This window comes from Quercus suber, unplaced genomic scaffold (genome assembly GCF_002906115.3).
Source record: "Quercus suber isolate HL8 unplaced genomic scaffold, Cork oak 2.0 scaffold_825, whole genome shotgun sequence".
In the NCBI taxonomy this organism is placed as follows: domain Eukaryota; kingdom Viridiplantae; phylum Streptophyta; class Magnoliopsida; order Fagales; family Fagaceae; genus Quercus; species Quercus suber.
This window is the reverse complement of record NW_027070255.1, coordinates 208374-236360: the sequence shown is the minus strand read 5'-3', so window position 1 is coordinate 236360 and position 27987 is coordinate 208374. Positions and strand designations below refer to the sequence as shown.

General features: G+C 35.4%; 5 protein-coding genes across 6 annotated transcripts; 2 read left to right on the top strand and 3 right to left on the bottom strand.

The window, feature by feature from the left end:
- Positions 1-2353: 2353 nt before the first annotated feature.
- On the bottom strand, positions 2354-3980 carry LOC112041108 (uncharacterized). The gene is made up of 3 exons (XM_024074005.1): positions 3727-3980; positions 3510-3626; positions 2354-2453 (listed from the first exon to the last, which is right to left on the bottom strand). The coding sequence occupies exons 1-3, from the start codon at positions 3978-3980 to the stop codon at positions 2354-2356; spliced, it is 471 nt and encodes a 156-aa protein (XP_023929773.1).
- Positions 3981-7465: 3485 nt separating this feature from the next.
- LOC136065001 (uncharacterized) lies at positions 7466-9013 on the bottom strand. Its single transcript, XM_065767586.1, has 3 exons — positions 8769-9013; positions 8534-8650; positions 7466-7565 (listed from the first exon to the last, which is right to left on the bottom strand). The coding sequence occupies exons 1-3, from the start codon at positions 9011-9013 to the stop codon at positions 7466-7468; spliced, it is 462 nt and encodes a 153-aa protein (XP_065623658.1).
- Positions 9014-14436: 5423 nt separating this feature from the next.
- Positions 14437-18989, bottom strand: LOC112017568 (uncharacterized). Of its 2 annotated transcripts, none has more exons than XM_024050026.2 (8): positions 18789-18989; positions 18214-18700; positions 17993-18110; positions 16891-17012; positions 16276-16361; positions 15251-15360; positions 15125-15160; positions 14437-14907 (listed from the first exon to the last, which is right to left on the bottom strand). In XM_024050026.2, the coding sequence occupies exons 1-8, from the start codon at positions 18880-18882 to the stop codon at positions 14851-14853; spliced, it is 1110 nt and encodes a 369-aa protein (XP_023905794.1). In that variant the 5' UTR covers positions 18883-18989; the 3' UTR covers positions 14437-14850. The 2 variants fall into 2 exon arrangements, with proteins under 2 accessions (XP_023905794.1, XP_023905795.1); XM_024050027.2 differs by having other exon boundaries at positions 15125-15157.
- Positions 18990-19017: 28 nt separating this feature from the next.
- Positions 19018-22555, top strand: LOC112017565 (FAD synthetase 2, chloroplastic). Its single transcript, XM_024050023.2, has 5 exons — positions 19018-19240; positions 19861-19913; positions 20026-20161; positions 21734-21909; positions 22015-22555. The coding sequence occupies exons 1-5, from the start codon at positions 19095-19097 to the stop codon at positions 22524-22526; spliced, it is 1023 nt and encodes a 340-aa protein (XP_023905791.1). The 5' UTR covers positions 19018-19094; the 3' UTR covers positions 22527-22555.
- Positions 22556-25374: 2819 nt separating this feature from the next.
- LOC112017530 (uncharacterized) lies at positions 25375-27235 on the top strand. Its single transcript, XM_065767585.1, has 3 exons — positions 25375-25543; positions 25674-26463; positions 26805-27235. The coding sequence occupies exons 1-3, from the start codon at positions 25375-25377 to the stop codon at positions 27055-27057; spliced, it is 1212 nt and encodes a 403-aa protein (XP_065623657.1). The 3' UTR covers positions 27058-27235.
- The last annotated feature ends 752 nt before the right edge of the window (positions 27236-27987 follow it).

Here is a 27987-nt window from a genome sequence, read left to right as displayed (position 1 = left end):
ATGAACCCTAAAATAAAGAAAAAGAACAACATAAAGCTTGCAAAGCCAGCAGCACCATCTTCTTCACTTTCTCACTTTCACAATACCTCCAAAAAAAACAAAAATAGAAAGAACAAAAAAAAAAAATACAAATTCTAAAAAAAATGTGGTAGACGATTATTACCATTAATCGAGCAACTCGATGCAATATTGATTTGCCTTTTTTCTAATTCCGTCGTACTTCTTCGCCAATGCAATAATTTCTACACGTATCCATAGTCGTCACAAAAGAAGATGAGAGCCTTAACCTCCTTCCAAGAAGAGACTGTTACTTTGTTCCTTTTCGAAAAATAGCGAGCAATCTTGTTCAACACGGTTCTCTCCATGCCGATGACGATAGAGCGTGCAACATCAGTGGCTGGACGTGCCTATGCTCTTCTCAACCGTTTATTGATGGTCGCAACCTGCTTCAGCTTTTTAATACAGTTTCACTTTTCGCTCTTCATCTCTGTCTTGCTTGCTTCTTTTTTTTTTTTTTTTGGGAATTCGCTTTCTCTCTTGTACGTCTCTTCTTTCTTTTCCTTCTTTTGATTTCATTTTTCTATCACCGAGTATGGCAAGCGTGAATAGCAAATAACTTTTGCTTGCGTAACAAACTAACAATTGACATTATTTTATAGTATAATTGCATAAAGTAAATTTTTTTTTTTGAGCAATAAAATTGGTTTCGTTATTAGAAGTTAAAACTTGGAAGGCATAATAGTGTTACTAGCCACTCCCCTTTGCTTACATGGACAAATGGACAATATAGAAAACTCTACCTAAACTTGCAAACTATTAAATGCCTTGAGACCGCTTATGTTGTATCTATAGAATGTTGTAGTTTGATATTTATACTCTTTATGTATTCTGTACTGGGTGCAATTGCTTTGTGTGGATAATAAATGCATTAATTATATATCTTGATTTTGGATATGCAGGCAAGTTATTTGCAAAAATATTTGTTAGAGCGTAGAAGTTTTTGAGGTAATGCTTAGTAAGTAATATTGAACATATTCTAAGTATCTAACCTTTTAAATGCATCAAAGTGAAAAAGTAAAAGGGTTAAATTTAAAAGGTTAAAAAAATTTGATCAAAAGGTCGAGATTAAAAATGAATTTTTTAACTATTTATTTTAATCCTTAAAAGTAAATGTGGTATTGCAATGAATCCTAGTATGCAGGGGCGTAGCCAGGAATTTTTACATGGGGGGCCGATTCGAAGTATTGATATAAAAAACATAAATAATAAGTCTATTGAATATGAAATTTCAATTTTGATATATCTTAAACACTAATGAACATACAAAAACTGTCTAGTTCAATATAGACATATACAAAAATATTCACACACAAAAAAACATTTCACATCAAAATCATGTCTGACGATGATTTTTCATGGAATAGAATTCATCCATAATCATTTCTATGGTGAAATTCTCAGCAATTTCTTTTTCTATATAAACTATCATATTATCTGCCAAAAGTTTATCCTCCATTCTATTGCGAAGTCTTGTTTTTAATAGTTTCAAAGCTGAAAAGGCTTGTTCTGTAGTTGCTGTAGAAATTGGAAGAGTCAGTACAAGACGAATCAGTCTATCAATTAAATGATAGAATTTAGACTTCCCTGAAATTTCTAATTCCTACATAGCTCAAATATTGTACCCATATTCTGAAAATCTGGATGCTTTGTCACATCAAGCTCATAATGTTGCAATTGATGTTTTGAAAGACAAATTTCATGCTCAGTGAAATCTTGATGATAATAATTTTCAGCCAAATTGCAAATATCACCAATTTTGAATGATCTAAAAGCATCCTTAGGATTTAATGCTGAACTAAGAGTGAGAAGATCTACTATTAGATCAATAAATCTAATATTCAATTCTTGCTATTGAAAATCTATTGCAACTGTAAATATGTCAAATTCTTAAATGATGTTCTATTGTTATCAAAGCTTCATGTTGATGACGGTATCTACCTTGAGTTTTAGTGTAACGAGCATTTAAATTAGGAATATCAATTTCATGTTGTCCACAAAATGATGTAACACTAGTAAGTAAAAGGTTCCCATCCATCAGCTCTCAACTTTTGAATAAGTGATTTTGTAGTTGAAACTAAATGCATGACATTTAAAAGATCCTGAGAATGTTGTTGCAAAGCTTGGCAAAGAATATTAGTAATTCCCATAATCTCTTTCATCATATGCAAAATTAAAACAAATTCAAATGATATTAATACCTGATAAGCTCCTTTGGCATCACTATGTTATTTATAATTAGCTCCTTCCTTAGCAATAGTGTTGATAACTTTGCAAGTTGCATCAAACATTTTTATCAAACTACAATAGGAGCTACTTGTACTTCAAAAGCACATGTATCATTGCAATCATTCAAGTAGTCTCCCTTGGCTTCATCAATATCCTGTAAACACCTTCTGTAAAAAAATTATAATTATAAAACTAATACCAAATAGCAGGGAACATACAACAATACATGCAATCCTGATATTGATAAGATTCTCATAAGTCATGAGCTATTCTAAGAATATGAAGAGAAAGCAACAGTGCCAGCTAATACCAAGCCACCTTGTCATTTAAAACTTGTTTTGATGAGCATTTTTTTATCTACAAGTTCCAGTGGAAAAAGAGAGTTTCAATGTCATGGGAATAAGCATTCTAAAAGTATTTGAAATTTGGAACCCATGCAAAGCTCCAAAAGATAGTAAAGCATAAACACTCTCTTTTTCTTATGAATAGGACTATCGCTCTAGTGCAAAGACAATATCTTAACTTTTGTACATCAGACATTCTAAGAAACAAAGATAATCACCTTTCAATTCCCTTAATAAAAAGATTTCCCTATATATTTCCAAAATCAATGATGGTGGTTGTTCAATTCCTAGAGAAGGTAAAATAAGTTGTGAGTGGTTTTACAACTATTTAAAAGTGGATTTCAATACAAGTCAATAAGAGAATTCAAATGATTTGCAAATTATACAATAATTTGAAAAAAAGCATTCATTTATATATATATATATATATATATATATATATAAAATAGACATAGTAGGCTAATAATTTGAAAAAAAGCATTCATTTATATATATATATATATATATATATATATATATAAAATAGACATAGTAGGCAATTCAGACTTACTTGAAAACTAGTTGCTGTTAAAATAGTTCTATATAGTCACTACACAAACCTTGATTTTCTAGTTCTTTATTGCATGCCAATTTAACGCTATAAAAACCAACTTCTCCAACCTGAGAACAATCTCATGATAGGATTCACGTAAAGTTAAGTCCAACGACAATTAAATGGTTAAATATAAACCAAAAACAGTTAAACAGTAGGATTTCCCGATCAATAGAAATAGGAACAAATACTACTTGGTGAACAATCTACCACTAAAATTAAACCAAATTTCAATTGAGATAAGCAGTCACAAGAACTGAGCATTTCTTAAATTCTTAGCCACTCACCTTTCGACAAACAACGAAAAGTTTGTAACATATCCTTCAAGTATCTGATCACCATCATTTGACAACAAGAGCTCAGTCACTGCAAAAGGCCTCATCTTTTCAAGAGGCTTCCTAAGCCTGCCAAGAAAACAAAAACAAATAAAAAGTGTCTTATTTTTGCTTCAACAATGTGACATAAATTTCTTTCCTTTCCTTGAACAAAAACATGCACACCGACCTCACCCAATCCGAGTACTTAGCATTCACCACATCCCTCCCGCGACCCACCACAGCCAAACAAGCACCATTTTCTCGAACCCCAAATATAGGTACCACATAACTCCCAACATAAACATACACATCAAGAGCTTCACACACTCTTCCATCATCATCATCATCATCCACATTCCTAATTCCACTCATTCTCTCAATATTCCCACTAACAAGCGTGGTAACCGATAACTCCTCCCTATCACTCCTCATCTCCTTCATCGCAATTTAAAATTTATACAAGTCCTTGAGTGGACGAATACAAGGAAATCCCAAGGGATATGGTTGTCCTATTCTGACGCTTTAAAAATCAATAGAATAGGGTATGGGCATATACCCTATACCAGTGCTTTTGAAAGCGCTGACATAGGCAAAACCTATTCTGGCGGTTAAAAAGTGTTGGTATAGGTTTTTTTAATTATATTCATTGAAGACCTATACTAGCACTTTCGAGAACGCTGGAATAAATATTGCCTATACCAGTGCTTTCAAAAGCGCTGGTATAGGCATTTTTAATTATATTTATTGAAGACCTATACCAGTGCTTTCGAGAACATTGGAATAGGTACTGCCTATGCCAGTGCTTTCAAAAGCGCTAGTATAGGTTGTATTCATATTTCCGTGAATACCCTATAAAGGCAGTTATAAAACCGTTTGTATAGATTGACCTATACTAGTGCTTTTTAATAAACAAAAAGCGCCAGTATAGGCCCTGAAATCCACTGGTACAAGTCTTCAAAGCTATTGGTAAGAGCTGTTCTAACACAAGTAAAAATGTCGAAATAGGGTCTGAAGAGCGTCAGGACATATCCCAGCGCTTTTCAAAAGCGGTAGTATAGGTCTAGTGACCCTATACCAACTATCACTGCCCGACAATTTGAAGTGAAAAAAAAAATGCCATGATAGGAATTTTGACTCTATTCCAGCACTTTTTGGGGCTATCCCAGCGGTTTTGCAAACGTTGGAATAGCCTAATTTTTTTGTAGTGCTAACAAAACCCTCTCTTCCACAGCACCACACCAAACACCAGACCCACCACCGCACACCCACCAAAACCCATAACCCACACTAGACCCGCCACCATCAGAGACCACCTCACAACCCACGTCACAAATTAAACCCAAAATCCACGCTGCCGCAACCACTTGACCCCCGCCTCAAAAATCCCATACAAATCAATTCAATAAGAGGAAAGGAAGAAAGAGAAAAAGAGGCTAGACATTATAATTATAACAAATCAACTCGTGATTTCAATATTGAGTAAAACCAAACACAAATGTTCCTCAAAAAAGCAACCAAACACCATTACGTGCTCATTCTATCTCGTTTATTGAAACATATGAACCCTAAAATAAAGAAAAATAACAACATAAAGCTTGCAAAGCCGGCAGCACCATCTTCTTCACTTTCTCACTTTCACAATACCTCCAAAAAAAAAAAAAAAATAGAAAGAACAAAAAAAAAAAAAAATACAAATTCTAAAAAAAATGTGGTAGACGATTATTACCATTAATCGAGCAACTCGATGCAATATTGATTTGCCTTTTTTCTGATTCCGTCATACTTCTTCGCCAATGCAATAATTTCTACACGTATCCATAGTCGTCATGAAAGAAGATGAGAGCCTTAACCTCCTTCCAAGAAGAGACTGTTACTTTGTTCCTTTTCGAAAAATAGCGAGCAATCTTGTTCAACTCGGTTCTCTCCATGCCGATGACGATAGAGCGTGCAACATTAGTGGCTGGACGTGCCTATGCTCTTCTCAACCGTTTATTGATGGTCGCAACCTGCTTCAGCTTTTTAATACAGTTCCACTTTTCGCTCTTCATCTCTGTCTTGCTTGCTTCTTTTTTTTTTTTTTTTTTTGGAATTCGCTTTCTCTCTTGTACGTCTCTTCTTTCTTTTCCTTCTTTTGATTTCATTTTTCTATCACCGAGTATGGCAAGCGTGAATAGCAAATAACTTTTGCTTGCGTAACAAACTAACAATTGACATTATTTTATAGTATAATTGCATAAAGTAAATTTTTTTTTTTTAGCAAATGCATAAAGTAAAATTGGTCTCATTATTAGAAGTTAAAACTTGGAAGGCATAATAGTGTTACTAGCCACTCCCCTTTGCTTACACGGACAAATGGACAATATAGAAAACTCTACCTAAACTTGCAAACTATTAAATGCCTTGAGACCGCTTATGTTGTATCTATAGAATGTTGTAGTTTGATATTTATACTCTTTATGTATTCTGTAATGGGTGCAATTGCTTTGTGTGGATAATAAATGCATTAATTATATATGTTGATTTTGGATATGCAGGCAAGTTATTTGCAAAAATATTTGTTAGAGCGTAGAAGTTTTTGAGGTAATGCTTAGTAAGTAATACTGAACATATTCTAAGTATCTAACCTTTTAAATGCATCAAAGTGAAAAAGTAAAAGGGTTAAATTTAAAAGGTTAAAAAAATTTGATCAAAAGGTTAAGATTAAAAATGAATTTTTTAAGTATTTATTTTAATCCTTAAAAGTAAATGTGGTATTGCAATGAATCCTAGTATGCAGGGGCGTAGCCAGGAATTTTACATGGGGGGTCGATTCGAAGTATTGATATAAAAAACATAAATAATAAATCTATTGAATATGAAATTTCAATTTTGATATATCTTAAACATTAATGAACATACAAAAACTGTCTAGTTCAATATAGACATATACAAAAATATTCATACACAAAAAAACATTTCACATCAAAATCATGTCTGACGATGATTTTTCATGGAATAGAATTCATCCATAATCATTTCTATGGTGAAATTCTCAGCAATTTCCTTTTCTATATAAACTATCATATTATCTGCCAAAAGTTCATCATCCATTCTATTGCGAAGTCTTGTTTTTAATAGTTTCAAACTGAAAAAGCTTGTTCTGTAGTTGTTGAAGAAATTGGAAGAGTCAACACAAGACGAATCAGTCTATCAATTAAATGATAGAATTTAGACTTTCCTGAAATTTCTAATCCCTACATAGCTCAAATATTGTACCCATATTCTGAAAATCTAGATGCTTTGTCACATCAAACTCATAATGTTGCAATTGATGTTTTGAAAGACAAATTTCATGCTCAGTGAAATCTTGAGGATAATAATTTTCAGTCAAATTGCAAATATCACCAATTTTGAATGATCTAAAAGCATCCTTAGGATTTAATGCTGAACTAAGAGTGAGAAGATCTACTGTTAGCTCACAAAATTTAATATTCAATTCTTGCTATTGAAAATCTATTGCAACTGTAAATATGTCAAATTCTTAAATGATGTTCTATTGTTATCAAAGCTTCATGTTGATGACAGTATCTACCTTGAGTTTTAGTGTAACGAGCATTTAAATTAGGAATATCAATTTCATGTTGTCCACAAAATGATATAACACTAGTAAGTAAAAGGTTCCCATCCATCAGCTCTCAACTTTTGAATAAGTGATTTTGTAGTTGAAACTAAATGCATGACATTTAAAAGATCCTGAGAATGTTATTGCAAAGCTTGGCAAAGAATATTAGTAATTCCCACAATCTCTTTCATCATATGGAAAATTAAAACAAATTCAATTGATATTAATACCTAATAAGCTCCTTTGGCATCACTATGTTGTTTATAATTAGCTCCTTCCTCAGCAATAGTGTTGATAACTTTGCAAGTTGCATCAAACATTTTTATCAAACTACAATAGGAGCTACTTGTACTTCAAAAGCACATGTATCATTGCAATCATTCAAGTAGTCTCCCTTGGCTTCATCAATATCCTGTAAACACCTTCTGTAAAAGAATTATAATTATAAAACTAATACCAAATAGCAGGGAACATACAACAATACATGCAATCCTGATATTGATAAGATTCTCATAAGTCATGAGCTATTCTAAAAATATGAAGAGAAAGCAACAGTACCAGCTAATACCAAGCCACCTTGTCATTTAAAACTTGTTTTGATGAGCATTTTTTATCTACAAGTTCCAGTGGAAAAAGAGAGTTTCAATGTCATAGGAATAAGCATTCTAAAAGTATTTGAAATTTGGAACCCATGCAAAGCTCCAAAAGATAGTAAAGCATAAACACCCTCTTTTTCTTATGAATAGGACTATCGCTCTAGTGCAAAGACAATATCTTAACTTTTGTGTATCAAACATTCTAAGAAACAAAGATAATCACCTTTCAATTCCCTTAATAAAAAGATTTCCCTATATATTTCCAAAATCAATGATGGTGGTTGTTCAATTCCTAGAGAAGGTAAAATAAGTTGTGAGTGGTTTTATAACTATTCAAAAGTGGATTTCAATACAAGTCAATAAGAGAATTCAAATGATTTGCAAATTATACAATAATTTGAAAAAAAGCATTCATTTATATATATATATATATAAATAAAATAGACATAGTAGGCAATTCAGATTTACTTGAAAACTAGTTGCTGTTAAAATAGTTCTATATAGTCACTACACAAACCTTGATTTTCTAGTTCTTTATTGCATGCCAATTTAACGCTATAAAAACCAACTTCTCCAACCTGAGAACAATCTCATGATAGGATTCACGTAAAGTTAAGTCCAGCGACAATTAAATGGTTAAATATGAACCAAAAATAGTTAAATAGTAGGATTTCCCGATCAATAGAAATAGGAACAAATGCTACTTGGTGAACAATCTACCACTAAAATTAAACCAAATTTCAATTGAGATAAGCAGTCACAAGAATTGAGCATTTCTTAAATTCTTAGCCACTCACCTTTCGACAAACAACGAAAAGTTTGTAACATATCCTTCAAGTATCTGATCACCATCATTTGACAACAAGAGCCCAATCACTGCAAAAGGCCTCATCTTTTCAAGAGGCTTCCTAAGCCTGCCAAGAAAACAAAAACAAATAAAAAGTGTCTTATTTTTGCTTCAACAATGTGACATAAATTTCTTTCCTTTCCTTGAACAAAAACATGCACACTGACCTCACCTAATCCGAGTACTTAGCATTCACCACATCCCTCCCGTGACCCACCACAGCCAAACGAGCACCATTTTCTCGAACCCCAAATGTAGGTACCACATAACTCCTAACATAAACATACACATCAAGAGCTTCACACACTCTTCCATCATCATCATCATCATCATCATCATCCACATTCCTAATTCCACTCATTCTCTCAATATTCCCACTAACAAGCGTGGTAACCGACAACTCCTCCCTATCACTCCTCATCTCTTTCATCGCAATTTAAAATTTATACAAGTCCTTGAGTGGACGAATACAAGGAAATCCCAAGGGATAACTTGAAATGCATATAAGTCCTTAAGTGGGTGGATTCAAAAATTCCAAGGGATAATTTGAAATTTATACAAGTCCCCTAGTGGACGGATACAAGGAAATCCCAAGGGATAACTTGAAATTTATACAAGTCCTTGAGTGGACAGATACAAGGAGATCTCAAGGGATAACTTGAAATTCATACACGTCCTTAAGTGGACGGATTCATAGAAACCCAAGTGGTTTACGCAATTCCTTAGGTGGATGGATCTAGAGATACCCATAGGAACCTGTTAAGTACGATTTACGAAATGAACGAATCATTGCAACACTATAAGGTTTATTAAGAGCCCCTTGCATAAGGTGAACGGATGATAAGCCAGAGTTATTTATTAAAACGCGGATGTGGACGGACCATGTTTATCTTACAAATTTACGAAGTCCAACCCGTGAGGTGGATGGACTATGGTCATTCTAAAAATCTACTAAGCCACTCTTATAAAGTGGATGAACCATTCTTGGTTTAAAAAATCCAATGAGTGGCCTAAAATCTACAAAGTTGACGGTCCAAATTTTTTTTAGATAGAATGGAAGCACATAAACTTAGAAATAAAAACCCAAAATTTTGTGGGCAATGTTAGAAATTACACAACCATTGTTCTTAAAAAGGATTTCCATAATACAATTAAAAAATAAAATTTTTTTTTACAAAAAACACTAGGCTTGGTTGACGAGGGTTTCTTCGTTAACGACCTTTTTCATGCTCAGTTGGCTCATCCTCCTCCCCAACAAGACGGTTCTCATCCCCAACGGACTTGACCTGCTTATTCTTAGGAGTCGCCTCTTCATCACCCTGAATGTTAGGTAAGGGATCGGTCATAAGGATCTCATTAGTACCTTCGTGGTCGATGGTCCTAGTAGGAGTTTAGGCCATGTTATCTAAAGAAACCTGCGATGCGTCCAGGTTAGGGTAGATAGCCTTAACCTGACGGAGACACTCTGAGAAGCTGTTGGCATAGCAGTCGCTGAGTTCGGTAAGAAAGCCGTCAGAGTTGCGAAACTCTATCTTACCGTCTTCTTTAACTTGACGAACTTGCCCCCTTAGTTTGGAGATTTCCCCCTTTTTGTCCTGGAGCACTTTTCTCAGCTCATTAGCATGGCTCTTAGACTCTTCCAAGGCTTTCTTGGTCATGGTCAGCTTTTTGACTTGTACTTCCTTCCAAGCCTTAAGCTCATTTAGCTCCGTCTCGATAGCCTCAGCCTTCTCCTTTAGACGGTCGACCCATTTCTCTCAGGCCAGGCAACAGTCCATCAAACCCTACATCATCAGCACCTCCTGTAAAAAGTTAAGAGCTGGTTAGAACTAAGAACAGTAGTTGAATAACGGAATGGAAGGAGGGCGGTTGCGCAGCTGAGCCAAGCCAAAGAGACTTGACTCCCCCATGGCCTTAGTGGCATGATTGCTCAGGCTTTCATAGTCATCGCCTTTGACGATGAACGACAGAAGCCTTACAACATGTTTTGGATCCTCACAAGGAAGAGGAGGGTACTTCTCAAGGACGAGACCTTTGGCCATCATCAAGCCCTTACCAACACCGTGACGGAGAGGAGGGGGCACCTGGGTAGCTGCAGGCGTCTCTCCGACAGTTGACGTAGCTACCTCTTTGAGCTTCTTGGGTGGATGGTTGCTTTTATCTGTAAACTTCCACTTTGTGAACAACTTAGCTTGCACCGTCCCTTCAACAAAGGACATGACCCTGTCCAACCGCTTCTTTGCATGTTCAGTAGCTTGTTTATGGATGAGGGCTTTCCTTTTACTATCATCCATTTCTGCACCAAAGGGAACGGGAAGGGAGGGTTAGACAATAATCAATCAAAAAGAACAAAGAATGAATAGTAGTAAAGACAAATGACGGACTTACGCTTACGGGCGGTCTTGTTGTAGCAACAGGCTACGACTGAAGGCTCGGGACCCTTATGATACTAGTGGATGGTGTCTAGGGGTGACGAGTTGTTTCCACTACTCGAGGGTAACCTCTGGATGAACCTAGGCTGCAACCAAAATAAGCATTAAGTTAGGCAACAATAATTATGTGTAAGTGACAAACAAACTAAGTAAATGGACACCTACTAGACGGGGGCAATATACCCCAGGTTTTATCAAGAACGGGCATATCCTGCCGTTCATCATGGTGACACACCCAATTATCTCCCTGGACGAAAAAATATCGGTTTTTCCAGTTCTGGTTGGAGTCAGGGGTTTTGTACACCAACCTTAGCGATGGTTTCCTTGGCAGGAAACTATATATGCCCCTTGACTTAATTATCTCCGACCGGTGATAGCAATGGAAGAACTCCTCCACGGTTAAGCGACGGCTCCCCTTACTTAGTACCCCATATAACACCTTAGCACAAGGAAGATTCTCTAGGCATTTAGAGAAATCTGGGTGATGGTATTAGGCCAAGCGACAGTGGAATGCATTTAAAGGCAGCCTAAACCCAGCCTTGAACATCTGCTTAAACATCCCAACGTCAGGGGCATCACAATAGTAACACTTTTCAAACTTGTATGGCAAACGAATGGGGATATCAAAGAGAATTTGATACCTATCCCGTAAGGTGTTGAAGTGTTTTCTTTGAATGGTCAAACTAAAATCATTAACCGTCCATATTAAGGGAAGGACGAAGTTCCTAAGGCCATCGGGGCTAACAACGGTTCGAAGAGGGGACTCGTCGCTCTCCTTGTTGTTTGAAACTTCGTCCATATCACTCTCTGACCTGTCCTCATTCGAGTCCTCATCTTCCTTCTTGGAAGGTGAGTTAGTAGACGGATCCCTTTCAGGGTATGAGGCGCCGAGTTCATTTGACTTGACGAGTACACTTCATCGTAGCCCGCTCCTTCGTAGACACATGTCTGTTCACTCAATGCTTCACTAGACATCTATTACACCCACAAGTGATGGATAAACTCCTAAGACTCTATAGGTCTATATACGCAGTAGTCATATAAGTCTTGAATGAAAGAAAAAGCAAAAGTATACAGGATGAGAGCATTTACAAGTATATGGTACGAATAAGAAGATGGGAGCACAGTAAACGGGTGCCCTGAGATGACGGATTGATAGATTCTTGTGGGCGACGGTTGAGTTCTGACACTGGGAATTAACATCAAAAGTTGGAAATGAGGGAAGAAAGCAACATATATATATATATATATATAGAAGAAACTGTGCAAGAGACGAAGCAACGCTTCAATCTGAGTAACCCACCACTAAAATCGTGCCACGTGTCCCCTCAACATTTCTAACTCTCAACAACCCTGTAAATCAAAACATAATTCCCTAGAACTAGGTGAAACCATCACCTCACGTGTCCATCTAAAATACCAGGCAACGGACCCATGGAGTGATGGGGCATCTGATAGGGATAAATCCCAAAGCAGATAGATCCAATGAATGGAGACAATCATAAGTTACGAAGTCATCAAAAAAGACGGCCTCGGTACTCAACCAACCAACGAACTAGTAGTCAAGTTCATGACCTGGACAGAGAGGCAAGGTGACGGATGGACTCCTTAAAGTAGACGGGTCTAAGGGAGATAGTTTGTTAAAGTTGCGTGGCACTTACGCGGTATGAGTGGTCTCCAAGAATCCCAATATGGAAATATCTTGCATTCTATGCCCAACCCTAATCAGAGGAGTCCCTACAAGGAAATGATCCCATAAAATATGAGTATTAATGAGAATCCTTTCTACAAGGAAATACCTTTTCTACGAAAGAATAGAGGTCAACTCTACATTACTATAAAAACCTCAAAATCCTCATAAATCAAGGTAAGCATCATTCCCCAGTTTTGGCACTCTAGAGTTGTAGAAATTCTCTCTCTCTAACTTAACCTTCGAAGGATATTTGGCTTGTACCACACCGGTACTTTCTATAAGGTCTTCGATTTCGTTTCACAGGTTTCGTCAAGAGCACGTGAAGACCGTGCGACTAACTGATAATTTTTGGCATCATCATGTATCATTTAATAAAAAATATATATATTTGTAGTTGCACGAGAATAGTTATGGATATTATCAGTTTGATTACTTTTTAAGATTGTGTTAATCAAATAGTTAAGGATATTCTCACTTCGTTATTCTTAGTTTGATTGCTTCACAGAGAGAGAGAGAGAGAGAGAGAGAGAGAGAGAGAGAGAGAGAGAGAGAGAGAGAGATCTCACTGGAATCGAATATCTAGAAAAATTCTAGGACAAGTCTACAACCCCTCCCACTAACATTTGGGAAGGGTTAACACTACAAGTCTACAACCACCAATATGTAAGTCAAGGCCGCTAAGCCAGAAGAGTATTGCCATGGAAACAACAAAAACTCACAACATTCTCAAAATTAGCATATTAAAAAATTTTAAATAGAAGATTGCGATAAGGGATGGAGGCACACTTTGACTTGGGGGGCAATGGCCCCCCTCCCCCCAATTTTTTTTAAAAAAATATTAGTACGTATTCGAGTACTAATTTTAGCAATTTTGTTCTCTAAAAGTACACTTTGCCCTCCTTTAATAATATCATTAATTATTTTAAGAGTAATGCTATTGTCATAAACTTTTCTACAACATTTTTACAAACTGTTGATGTAGAAAATTCATATTGGTTTGCACTTAGCCCACCGCTTACACCACTTTTTGACTTATTAATAACCACTCACTACATCAACAATTTGTAAAAAAGTTTGTAGCTTTAGCATTCCTCCTTATAAAGATCATAAAGAAGTCAATAGATCTAAAATCTAAAACAAAATATACAAGCTCAAAAATTATCACAACAACAAAAATTACCAATAGTAAATCTAAAACAAAATAAGCCCAATTAACCAATTTTACCCGACACAAAAGCCCAGCTCTTTAAAAATTTTAAATAAAATTATTCTTCCTTACCCAACATCAAAGTCATACACACCCAAACAAAAAAAAAAAATCCCTCAAATAGTTAAATAGTAGTAGAACCAAAGGTCGGAGCCGCCGCACATAGCCAACAACAAACCCGCCCTCATAATTGTAAGTCCTGACTCCGATTGTGATGGACCCATGTGTGAGTTGGCATACTAGTTTAAAAATGTTGTGATATTTTGTTGTATCTTTGGCGTTACTCAAGCTAGAATCCTTTAACATTAGCAAGCCACGCAGACTCATTCACATTCCTATCAATTTTCTCAAGCTTTATGTGGTTTCATTTGATTCACAAAGTGCAAGATATTTTAGAGCTCCTCCACCTAACAAAATTTAAGAAGTGGTGGCATTAGCATTGGACTAGCGTATAAAATGCATGAGCTACGAGAAAGTGTTTCTTTCTAATTAGCGGGCCTCTCACAAGGAGGGGTGTTAAGTTAAAAAAAACACATATTTCATTATCATGTTGCAAGTATACAGAGAAAATTCATAACATACATCAAAGTACTCTCACCAAACGTTCAAATATTAACCATGGACAGCTAATAGCATATGTAAAAATCCCTGGTCCATCACAACCAGTCCCAGCGCATAGACAAAGAAGCAGGACTCTCACATGTTGAGTGCGGTTGGAGCTGAAAAGAGCACTAGACCCTTTATAGACTTGAAATTTACATACTGGTGTAGACAGTGGCAATCAAGTCACTCACTCCTTCCTAGCAATGTGGTCCAATGTGTGCTTGAGAATATCAAAGTGTAGACAGTGGCAATTAAGTCACTCAGTCCTTCCTAGCAAGGTGGTCCAATGTGTGCTTGAGAATATCAAAAGGTAAACGATAAGGCTCCACCTTTCATACAGCATTACATAACGGAAAACCTTCTAGAATTGCTCTCTCCATGATCTCTTTCTGTACCAGAAGAAGAAGGATCATTTTCATTCTCTCCATGTTTTTTTGAAAAGAATAAGAAAACAAGGGCATATAGAGCCTTAAATGATGATCCACAGTTTCACTTTCCAGGAGGGTTTTCTTACTTATCTATCCTTGTACTGTTGTACATTCAACAGTTGCACACATGAATACATTTTTATGAACAGTGCAAGTAATGCAGAATATACATGCTCACCTGAATTAATGTGGTGATCATCCCGGGACCATCCTGCTTTTAATTCAAAATAAAACAATCATGAAAAATCAGCAACTTATAGCAACTCAAAGCTCTGAATCTAGTTAAACTCTTAGAAATTCACACCTTGAATTGCTTCTCTTCCCATGATATCTCCTCCTGAGTTTTTGAAATAATTGATTCCCAAGAACTTGGAACTAATATTGTCTCCACATGTTGCAGAAGTCTCAAGCTATCTGTAATACAACAGTACATTAATAAAATGATTTCAGCAATGGTACCAAGAACTTTCTTGCAATCTACTATTACTTTTGGGTACGGCTTTTGCCACAGGATTAAATTCCAGAAAAAAAAAAAACAGCCTTCATCACATTGTAATTGAGATGGGAAACCATAAGGTATCAAACTGGTGAAAAATGTAATTGGCAGATTTCAAGTTTTCTGACATTATGACACAAATTAATAACTTTTTCCATGCTGAAAGCAGAGGTGGCGATCCACAAGTTAGACACAACCTAGAGTATAAGAGACTGGGTTTTCTAAGGAAACGCAGTCCATGCTGATAGCAGTAAATGGTGATCCAAAAAGTTGGACACAACCTAGAGTATAAGAGAGTGGGTTTTCTAAGGAAAGAGCATACTGCATATATGCGTTGAGGGGGTATATGAAACTAAAGAAAAATGGAAAAGTGAATCAATAGATAAGACTCATATCTTGAAGCCATAACATAAAAATAATATGGTTCATATGAAAATCCTGACCGTCCATTTCAACAATGTTGCACAAACTAAACAGTAAACAGCTAAGTTGTTGAAACTGCGTGATAGTGAAATGTATCAATGCAGACTGAATGGCATTTTTAGAAAAATGCATAGTAAAATAAGTACGGATGCATTAAAGCCCTCAACTAAAATAAATCTTCTGGTCAAAGCTACCTATAAAAAATATTACAAATTAGTGTCCAAATCGTCATTCTTGGACCATAATAATTGAGCATTTGGAATTCCTATGAGATTGAAACTTGTCCTAGCAACAAGAAGAGAACCCACAGCCGGACATGTACAGATTCTAAAAGCAAAAAGATATGCTCTGTGCTCACTCAACTGGCAATTGCCATCCCAGGAAAAATTACAGGAAGTTAAAAAATTTACTTGTGATGAATGCTTCTTCCCAAGTTTCATGCTTTGACCAAGAAGGTGCAACTTCCCGAAATGAGATTCCCTTGCTGAAGCATACCCTGCAGAATTGTAAAATAGCAAAATCAAAAATAACAAATTGTATAAATAAGCATTTTATTCCCTTTTCTTATTGATTTAGCTACCCATTAACATTGGGTGAAGCAAAATGGAAACTGAACTTGGACAAGCTGAATGCCAAGATATTGCCTAGACTTATCCAAGTGCCCAATCCTCAACCCTGAATAGCACAGATGCTCACTCAACAAGAATTTAACAATGCTACTGGGAAATTTTTTTGGATGCTTCATAGTTGTAATTCTATTAAAATAAATGTGATAGAAGACTCCACACAAGAGACAATCTGATATTTAAGTTCACTCTCAACATTATCTATGGAGATTTGAGAAAGCTTCAAAGTCTTCCCTTGCAAAAAAGATGGAAACATTGACAGTGAGCAGGTTTTTGTGGATGTAAATCTGAATGAGAGATGACCACAATTTGGGACAATGGTGCTAACTGAAATCTTCCTATGTAAGACATAAATTTACAACAAAAAGTAAGTACACTTGAAAACAAGAAAATACTTACTCAATAACTATTTGGCGAATAATTCCAGGAAGGACACCATCACCAATAGGAGCTGTTTGTACTTCAAAAGCACATGTATCATTGCGATCATTCAAGTAGTCTCCCTTAGCTTCATCAATATCCTGTAAACACCTTCCGTAAAAAAATTATAATTATAAAACTAATACCAAATAGCAGGGAACATACAACAATACATGCAATCCTGATATTGATAAGATTCTCATAAGTCATGAGCTATTCTAAGAATATGAAGAGAAAGCAACAGTGCCAGCTAATACCAAGCCACCTTGTCATTTAAAACTTGCTTTGATGAGCATTTTTTATCTACAAGTTCCAAGTAGAAAAAGAGAGTTTCAATGTCATGGGAATAAGCATTCTAAAAGTATTTGAAATTTGGAACCCATGCAAAGCTCCAAAAGATAGTAAAGCATAAACACTCTCTTTTTCTTATGAATAGGACTATCGCTCTAGTGCAAAGACAATATTTTAACTTGTGTACATCAGACATTCTAAGAAACAAAGGTAATCACCTTTCAATTCCCTTAATAAAAAGATTTCCCTATATATTTCCAAAATCAATGATGGTGGTTGTTCAATTCCTAGAGAAAGTAAAATAAGTTGTGAGTGGTTTTATAACTATTCAAAAGTGAATTTCAAAACAAGTTAATAAGAGAATTCAAATGATTTTGCAGATTATACAATAATTTGAAAAAAAAGCTTTCATTTATATATATATATATATATAATAGACATAGTAGGCAATTCAGACTTACTTGAAAACTAGTTGCTGTTAAAATTGTTCTATATAGTCACTATACAAACCGTGATTTTCTAGTTCTTTATTGCATGCCAATTTAACTCTATAAAAACCAACTTCTCCACCCTGAGAACAATCTCATGATAGGATTCACGTAAAGTTAAGTCCAACGACAATTAAATGGTTAAATATGAACCAAAAACAGTTAAACAGTAGGATTTCCCGATCAATAGAAATGGGAACAAATGATAATTGGTGAACAATCTCCCACTAAAATTAAACCAAATTTCAACCAAGATAAGCAGTCACAATAATTGAGCATTTCTTAAATTCTTAGCCACTCACCTTTCGACAAACAACGAAAAAGTTTGTAACACATCCTTCAAGTATCTTATCACCATCATTTGACAACAAGAGCTCAGTCACTGCAAAAGGCCTCAACTTTTCAAGAGGCTTCCTAAGCCTGCCAAGAAAACAAACAAAAAAAAAAAAAAGTGTCTTATTTTTGCTTCAACAACGTGACATAAATTTCTTTCCTTTCCCTCAACAAAAACATGCACACTGACCTCACCCAATCCGAGTACTTAGCATTCGCCACATCCCTCCCGCGACCCACCACGGCCAAACGAGCACCATTTCCTCGAACCCCAAATGCAGGAACCACATAACTCCCAACATAAACATACACATCAAGAGCTTGACACACTCTACCATCATCATCATCATCATCATCCACATTCCCAATTCCACTCAATCTCTCAATATTCCCACTAACAAGCGTGGTAACCGACAATTCCTCCCCATCACTCCTCCTCTCCTTCATCGCAATTGGCAACACTTTACTCATCGAATCGTTAACAAGCGCCCGAAATGGACCCATTGTAAATTGTGGCAGTGAATGCATAATCATACTACTACTATTGTTTTGTTTGAACAAAAGCTGTGGAGTCGAATTCGATAGAATTCTTACCGACTCGGCTAGCCTTTTCACGTGCCTTTCCCAGAACAAAAGGCACGAGGCATTGTTGTGAGTTCGAGTGGTAGTGTAAGCGCCTGAAATTTATTTATTTATTTAATTAATTTGGTAAGCAAATAGCTACTAACTAAACACAGCGTTTTGATCTGAGAAATTAAGAGGTACCTGGATGTGATTCGAGGAAAGTTGTTATGGGAGGAGCGTCGGAGGAGTGCAATACGACGCCGTTGCTCAACAGAAACCTCGAACTAGTACTCATTTTTGCTCTCTGGTCTTGACTTGTGAGGGAGAGTCAACTTAGAGTTTTTAGTTATAGTTTACCGTTTGCCATATTTTTCCAAAGTGAAACGACGTAGTTTAGGGCTTTATATATTAGGATATATTAGCAAAACCTAGAAATTGCTATTTCTTTTTAAAATTTTTATCTCCGCTCACTTTAATCAGTCTCTCCCTCTCTCCCCTCTCACGGCGATGCCCACGGCGCCGTTTGTCATCGGAAATGTCGTCGTTCTCCCTCGCGCCGCCGTTAACCTTCGGCCACGTGGGGCCGTTTTCCGCCAGCTACATCGGCGTTCAACGTCTCGACCTCTTCTCTGTTCAATCACCAGTGAACTAAGGTACGCACGCACGCACGCACGCACTCAAGGATTACTATAAATACCTATGCTTTTTAGCTCTTAATTATACAAATTCCTTTGTTTCCCGATTGTTTATTTGTTTAAACAGTGAGTTTGAGAGGCACTAGAATTAAAAAAATCCTCTAAATCTGTCTTCTACAGTTCTACTAATAACTTACTGTATTAACTTGCTGAAAATTTTTATTTTCTTTCTTTAAAAATTCAAGCACATGATTGCAGCACTAACAATACCGTCTTTCGGCGAGCTGGGGATGCTTAAATTCATATACTTATGTGTTCGAATTTAATTGAAAAATCTAAGGTACTGCACCTAAGGAACAAGTTGCGGTTTCGAGTCTAGCAATCAGAAAGTTAGGAATATATGCTCTACTTTCTCATTAGAAGTTTAGGAAAGAAATAATTATGATTCTGTTAACTTTTAAGTATTAGCAAATCAGAAGGTTCCTCGGGATGATTTGGTGGTTGCAATAAAAAAGGGTTCTAAATTCTAGTTCTAATGTGGGAATCATTATGCTAGATATGTATTGCTTCGTATCATATTTTGATGTAGAATCTGATTTGCTTCTCTCTCTTTTTTTTTTTTTCGTTTGTGCCCGAAGCCAACAAGAAGAGGATCGTGAAATTCCATCGCAAGGATTGCCCCCAGTGGCAGGTTTCTTTCATCCTATATTTACCATCTATTTATTATTTCTAAACGGAAAAAACTATCGTGCTTTCGTTCCGTATGGCTTTTTAGTATTTGAACCCGTGATTATCATCTCTAGGAGGAATAGTAGCATTGGGAAAGTTTGATGCCCTTCACATTGGTCATCGAGAACTTGCAATTCAAGCAGCAAAGGTTGGACCTCCATTTCTTTTGTCATTTGTTGGAATCGCAGAGGTGCTTGGTTGGGAACCTAGGTATGGATGTTATATATCTTTATTATTCATTTATTTGAATTCTTCTTTCCCAATATTTATGGAGTCGTTATCAATTGCCTTTGTTCTGTGCTTAATTGCTAATTAGGCGCTCATTGTCAAGGTACACAAAATTGGTTTTGTATCATGACAGAAGTAAAAATGGTTGAGGGATGACTATTTGCATAATTTTTTTGCTTCTATGGTTAATATACAAAGCAAGGATGAGAGAGAGAGAGAGAGAGGCTATGCAAAATCACTAGTATATTCTGTGGTTTTGTGCACTTGTTGGTAATTTTTTACTATTATGGACTGATCAGTTGAGTTGAAACCACCTACTTGCATCCAGAAAAGGGTTGAGAAGTTATCTTACTTTAAGCTTGACAGGGTGGTGGCTACAACTTTACAAACTTTGGATTCAGCACCAGATAGTTTTAAGAGATGAGTACCAAAGTTAAGATAACAAATTTATTACCAATTCCATTTCAGGGGTTTTCAAGGTCTATGGCATTGGTAACAGACCTTTTCATTTTATTTTTGCTTTGTAGAGGAAGCCCAAAAATAAGAATTATTGAAGTAGTAAAAAAGGACTTGGCAATTGAAGGTGTGCTGGTTACCTTAGTTTTCTTATCATGATCCGGTTCACAGGAGATGTTAGGTTACTAAATTTTGGTGAGAGTGGATCTGAAGATATCTTACAATCATGTAGACAAAAAATATTATATAATTTTCTTGAAAGTTATGCTTGGGAATAAGTGGAAATATAGAGGCTTATGTCTTTCCTCAGCTGCTCAGCATTTTAATAAATAGTTCTGCTAGAGCCTTTTATCAGCACTTAAAGGGGATCTATGAAGAAAATCATGTATCCATTATTTTTTAATGTTGTTTGCTTGTAACTTGTAGGTTGATTCTCATGCCCAACATGGCATTATTTTCTTTCTGAAGCATACACAGATTATCACTATTTGATCTTAGTGATGTAGGGACAGCCCATAGGTTTGGACTGTTTACAGCTGATAATGCGAGTTTATCAATAATGGATGGGAAAATTTTAAAGCTGGTTATGTTTTAAAGGGTTCCATGGGGTAACATAATCATTTTTACCTCAATATTTGCTATTTTTTTTTTTTTTTTTTTTTCATGTTAGTAGGTCAAAATTTGCAAAATGGAGTCAATTTCAATTACGAGTATCTAGAACTTTATACTAATAATTTCTGGAAATTGCCACTTTTCTTAATATTTATTGTAAAACTATATATATATATATATATATTTTTTTTTTTTTTTTTTTTTTTTCATGTTAGTAGGTCAAAATTTGCAAAATGGAGTCAATTTCAATTACGAGTATCTAGAACTTTATACTAATAATTTCTGGAAATTGCCACTTTTCTTAATATTTATTGTAAAACTATATATATATATATATATATTATGGGAAATAAATGTGAGTCATCCTCATGGTTTTGTGAAAATTATGCCTTGCATTTGCAGTGCCCCTTGCTCCTATACATTTTTCCTGATATTCAAGTTCTGAACAATTTCATTGATTAAATTAAAAATTTTAAATTACTTTAGGGCTCCCATAGTTGCCAAATGTGATCGGATGCGAGTTCTTTCCTCTTGGGCCCCATACTGTAATAACATGATTCCAGCAGAGTTTCAAGTTGAATTTTCAAGTGTTCGACATCTCACTCCTCGACAATTTGTTGGGAAGTTGGCAAAAGAGCTTGGAGTACGTGGAGTTGTTGCAGGTAAATATGATTAAGGATCCAATTGCTATCATTGTGCACCTTTTATGAGTCAAAAATACTCTTGATATACGCTGAATTAGATGCCTTGATGGGAAATTTTTACAGGTGAAAATTACCGATTTGGATATAGAGCTGCTGGCGATGCATTAGAGCTGGTGAGGCTGTGTGAAGAGTATGGTTTGGGGGCTTACATTATAGGTTCTGTTATGGACAAGAAACAATATGCCAGAAATATGAACTCCAGTGATTCAAAAGAGAGAGGACAAGTCTCATCAACTCGTGTTCGTCGTGCCCTTGCTGTAGGGGATATGAGATATGTTTCAGAGCTTTTGGGTCGTAAACATCGGCTTATATTGATGGCAAAGGACCAGGAAGGATTTACCAGCAACAAAAGTAGGGTGACAGCTCCAAAGTCCTGTTTGTTAAATCTAGCACCAAAGGAGGGTCTATATGAGAAGTGCTCTCTTTCTATTGGTGAGGACAACCTAGTACCATGTAAAGTAGTTATTGACACAAAGCATGTTCATATTGAAATGGATGAGGTAGGTACATGTAATATTGTCGGTAATCAAGACTTGCGGCTCTTATGTATTGAATTTGGTGATTCAGGAACTTGATTCAATTAATACTTTTTTTCCACACTCAATTTTCCTTCTGTAAAATATATGCAGATGAGAAGTTTTATCCACATTCTAAAATGAATTGGTACTTCTGTTGCTGCATGCGTGATGGGCAATATGCAATTATTCAGCACCTTATGCAGAGTATATTCATAGCTAGTTCATCAATTCAGAATTAATTGATTTGTTTCTCAGGTGAAACTAAGATGTTATACATAAATGTAAGGAATTTCTTTTCTAAGTACAGATTAAAGAGAAGTCAAATTATTGTCGGTTTTTGCTGGCTTGGTTAGCCGGAAGTGTTTTTTTCATTTGCAACAGACCTTGTGTGTACGGGCTGGTCCCCTCAGTTGTATTACTGCATCCTAATGCTTCAATACAGTTCTTGTATTTGTCTCTGCGGGGACGAGGATGAGAGATTCTAACCCCATACCCGTCTTGTGTATGCAGAAAAAAGGGCTCCATTTTCTACACTCAAAAAGAATTAATGTTTAATATGTTGTATAAACTTAGAAATGCTTCTTTGATAATCCAGGGTGAGTAAAAGTGTTTTCTTTTTCAGTGTGTTGTTGCACTTCTAAAATGTTTGCAAGCTAAAAAAAAATTTCATCTTAAAACCCATAAGATCCACTGGCAAAAACCCAAAACCCAGCAGATCCACCGCCCAAAAAAACCCGCCAGACAGTGGTGGAGTTATGATTTTAGTTCAAAATAATTTTCTCTTGCAAAGAAATTTTTATTTATTTATTGGGACTAATATGTTTGTTTCGACATTAACATTTTATGGAAAATAAATTATTTTTTAAAAAACATTGTCTAAAAAGTATTTCATTTTCCTATGTTTGGTATTAATCTTAAAATGAGTTGGAAAACTATTTTTTGACTTTCTTTATTTAGCTTTGTGTGAGATATAGTTGTTTTCTTTATTTAGCTTTGTGTAGATAGGATTGTTTTTTAGAAAATTTTAATGAAAAAAAAATCTATCTCATACCAAACTAAATAAGGGAAATTAAGAGAGCGTGTTCATTTGACCTTTTTTTCTTGGTACTACCAAATACAAGAAAATGCAAAAACATATCTTTAAATAAGAGCTTTCATTGAAACAAATGAAATGTTAGTCTTTTGTTGGTATTGTTAAATTTTCAATTATTTGTCAATGCTTGATTAAATTTAAAATTTAAAATGAAAATTATGGATTGATTTAATATTTGGACTTAGGAGTGATAGTAGTGGAAAGAAAAAGAGAGATGTTAAACATATATTAAAAAAAAATGATGGTGAATTTTTTTGGTAAATGTTTATAGCAAACTAAGGAATTTTTTGAATACTCAAAAACTTTATAAAGATAACAAGTTCTTAAAAAAAAAAAGTGTTTTGAAATTTTTTTTAATGATATATCAATATTATATTTGGCTCCTCAAATCAAAATTTCTGGTTCCACCCATGCCCGCAATCATGGACTTCCATTTTGTCAAATATTATTAAAGTTTTAAAAACATAATGGCAACCATCGGGTGTGAGTTAAGCCAAATAGTACCTCTACATGCTCTAAGTGCATAGAGCAGGAGAGAGGTAAGGTATTTATATAGTAATATTTCAAAAAAGTTCAATAAATAAATATATAATGCCAGATTAATTGATAAAAAATGTAGATTGTTAAAGACTCCAAGAAAAATGTTAGAATCATAACAAAATTCATAAATTTTGCCACAACTCGCTACATATAACAAATTGAGTGTTGTGGTAAAAGTTTATATTTTTATTTTTTTTAATAAAAAGTAATGGTAAAGTATTTTGAATTTTTTTAATGATATATCAATATTATATTTGGCCCCTCAAACCAAAATTCCTGGTTCACCCATGCCTGCAATCATGGACTTCCATTTTGTCAAATATTATTAAAGTTTTAAAAACATAATAGCAACCACCGGGAGTGAGTTAAGCCAGATAGTACCTCTACGGCTCTACATGTTTTAAGTGAATAGAGTAGGAGAGAGGTAAGGTATTTATATAGTAATATTTCAAAAAAGTTCAATAAATAGATAAAAATAAATAATGTCATATTAATTGATAAAAAATACAGATTGTCAAAGACTCCAAAAAAAATGTTAGAATCACAATAAAATTCATAATTTTTATCGCAACTCACCACGTATGACGAGTAGAGCCTTATGGTAAAAGTTTTTTTTTTTATTAATTTTTTTATAAAAAGTAATAGTAAAAGTTGTGTAAATAGATAGGGGGTGTGTTTGGATTGAACTTATTGTTACTGAAACTGAAAACTGAAAACTGAAAACTGAAAATACTGTAGCAAAATAATTTTTAAATGTGTAAATAGTACCGTGGGACCCATTTTTAATATTTTTTAGTGCGTGAACAGTGCCAAAACAGTGCATGAACAGTGTTTTTGTCCCCTGAACAGTAAAATCATGTGATTTTACTGTTCACTTTTCCGGAAAAAAGAAAAAAAAAAAAAAAAAAAAGGGCAAAACGTGAAACGTGGACTCAGCAAAACGCTGAGTCCAAACGGCCTCAGGATCTTAATTTAACCGATCGTGTCATTTGTCCGTAGCACATTTGACAAACGGTACAAAAACCAAACAGCACCTAGTGTTCTTGACCGTTTGTCTTTGAAAATTGAAACTTCCACGTATAGAAACTCCAACAAAGCCTTCCATTTAAGAAACAATGGCACCATTTCGAAGTGGCGCTTCGTCCCCAACAATCATCTCGCATCCCAAAGTTCACCAATGGCACCTATTCATCCATATAAAACCCAACTCTCAAACCCCAATAATTCACACCAACGAAACGAGACTCTTCAGTTTCCAAACCACCAAAAAAAATGGCTGATCCTTCTTCTCCTCCCATTAGGGATTCAATCTCACAAGAGGAATTCAACATGTTCCACACCATAGACCGTACCCTCTTCACTCGCTTGGTTTTCAACCTTGGCCGTGACCCTGCTGAGGCCACCCAAGTCATGGCACTTTGGCTTTGGCTCGAGAAAGTTGGTGAGGAAATCGACATGGTGTACTCCAAAATATTGTCCTTGCCAGACACTATACTCAACGCACTAGTCGACGAGTCTGTCATGGCCTTGACTTGCATTGAGAGTGACCAGTTTCGTTTCTCTTCTGATAGTACCTCTTCGCTTGGTTTTCAACCTTGGCCGTGACCCTGCTGAGGCCACCCAAGTCATGGCACTTTGGCTTTGGCTCGAGAAAGTTGGTGAGGAAATCGACATGGTGTACTCCAAAATATTGTCCTTGCCAGACACTATACTCAACGCACTAGTCGACGAGTCTGTCATGGCCTTGACTTGCATTGAGAGTGACCAGTTTCGTTTCTCTTCTGATAGTACCTCTGACATGATCCCTTTGATTCAGAGCCTAACAAAAACTGGGGTCTCACTCCGTTTCTTCCATGACAATCGTATTGGCATTATTCGTGGTGTCACTAAGATTATCAACGAGGTTTGCGTGAGAGCCTTCGAGGACATAGTGAAACTTGCACAAGCAAACAAGAGTGCCCAAGAAAGCACTGGTATTGGGTTTGAGTTTGACAAGCCGGTGAACTATCATAGTGCAATTCTGAACCCCTTGTCTTCTGCTTTGTATTACAACTCTTCTGGGGTTGTTGGGGTTCAATCTCCTAACGTTGGGATTTCACAGTTTTTGGATTTGGCTCCTCATGTGCCTGTGAGTGGAGGAGGGCTGCCTTTGGAGGTTTCTCGGGGTTTTGATCCTTATGATCTTTCGTTTCAGAGACAGATTTTGAACAATGAAATTGGTGAGGTTTTGAGTCGCATTAAGTTGAGTAGCCCTAGTGATGAGGAAGCGAAAGAAGTCCCACCAGATGAGAGAACTATTTTCTTGACTTTCTCTAAAGGGTACCCCATTACAGAGAATGAAGTTCGAGAGTTCTTCACTAGGTACCCTCTATCTAAACAAAATTGTTCTTTTTACTTTATTTTCCATTAAAAATGTGTATATATTAGATTCAATTCCTAGGAAACCTTAATGATAATTAAATTCAAACCCATTTATTTACAAAGATAACATTATTTGTGTTACATTGATAAATATAGTCATTTAGTTGAATTCAATTGAAAAACTTGTGTTATATTGATAAATAACATGCCTTTGAATTTAATTAGACAATATAAGATATATGCGATGATACCTAAATTTAAATTGATAAAAAAATTAATGTGGGGTTCAATGTATTTATAAACTATTTGACATATCTTTCTTATTTTTTGTTATCTTGAAGGAAATTTGGAGATTTCATTGAAGAAATTTTCATGCAAGAGGTTCTACCAGAGGAGCAACCACTTTATGCACGCCTTGTTGTTCCTGTAGCTTCCTTCATTGAAGTGGTCCTTGACCATAAGAACAAAGCGAAATTCTCCATCAATGGGAAGCATGTTTGGGCTCGAAAATATGTGCGTAAGAACAAGTCTCCAGCAAAGTTATCTCCATCCGCGTCCCAACCTACTTCACCAGCGGCAGCAGAACAATCTTAACTTTGGTTTTTTAAGATATTGTCAATATTTTATAGAGTGGATATATCTGGTTTTGTATTTTATTTCTTATACTTTGGGTTTTGATTGGTTTGAGTATTATTACTATATAATAGTCATGCACCGGGATATAATTATATGTAAGAGATTTTGTAATATTATCTAATGATATATTATAATATGAAAATGTGTGTGTGAGATTTTGCTTCGATGATTGTCTGCATAAAAAGGTTACTGAAATTCTTTACGATGTGTCATACTTTGAAGTTGAAAACCATAGAGATAGAATAGTCAATAACTAGACAACACTATGTTCCATAGAAAATTCACGTGTAAAAGAAGTTGAGAAGCAATTTTGTAGTGATGATTGACAGTATAAATATAATGCTTATTGTTATTGTTGTTTTTTCATTTTTCTTTTTTCTTTTTTCAATTGCTTACTGTTAAAAGTGAATATTGACTTTCGCAGTGACCAATTCATGACTTAAATTTGGCTTTCCCAATTGTGATGGTGTATAATACTAATGATAATGACATGTGAGATGAATGTTATTATAATCATGTTATGTTAAAAGTATGTCTGGGAAATTAGAAATAAAAAGTCCCTAAAAAAAAAAATTGTAACAAAAGATAGAAACTTGTTAATATTAGTCTCTGCAATTTACACACCTTGTTATTGGGCATTGCTTATATAAAGCTCAATCAGGTGCTTCGAGTCTTCGACTGTCAAATTCAACTTTAATTTACCCATTTCCCTTTTCATTTCACCTGCCCCTTTCCATTGTCATCGTAGAATTCGGCACTTCTACTATTGAATTTACACTTATTCCAAATTCCACTAATATTTTGTTGGTGAACCTATGTTATTATTGGCCAAATTGGATATATATGTTTGAACTTTTTAGAGCTAAAAAGAAGAGAAAAAAAAAAAAA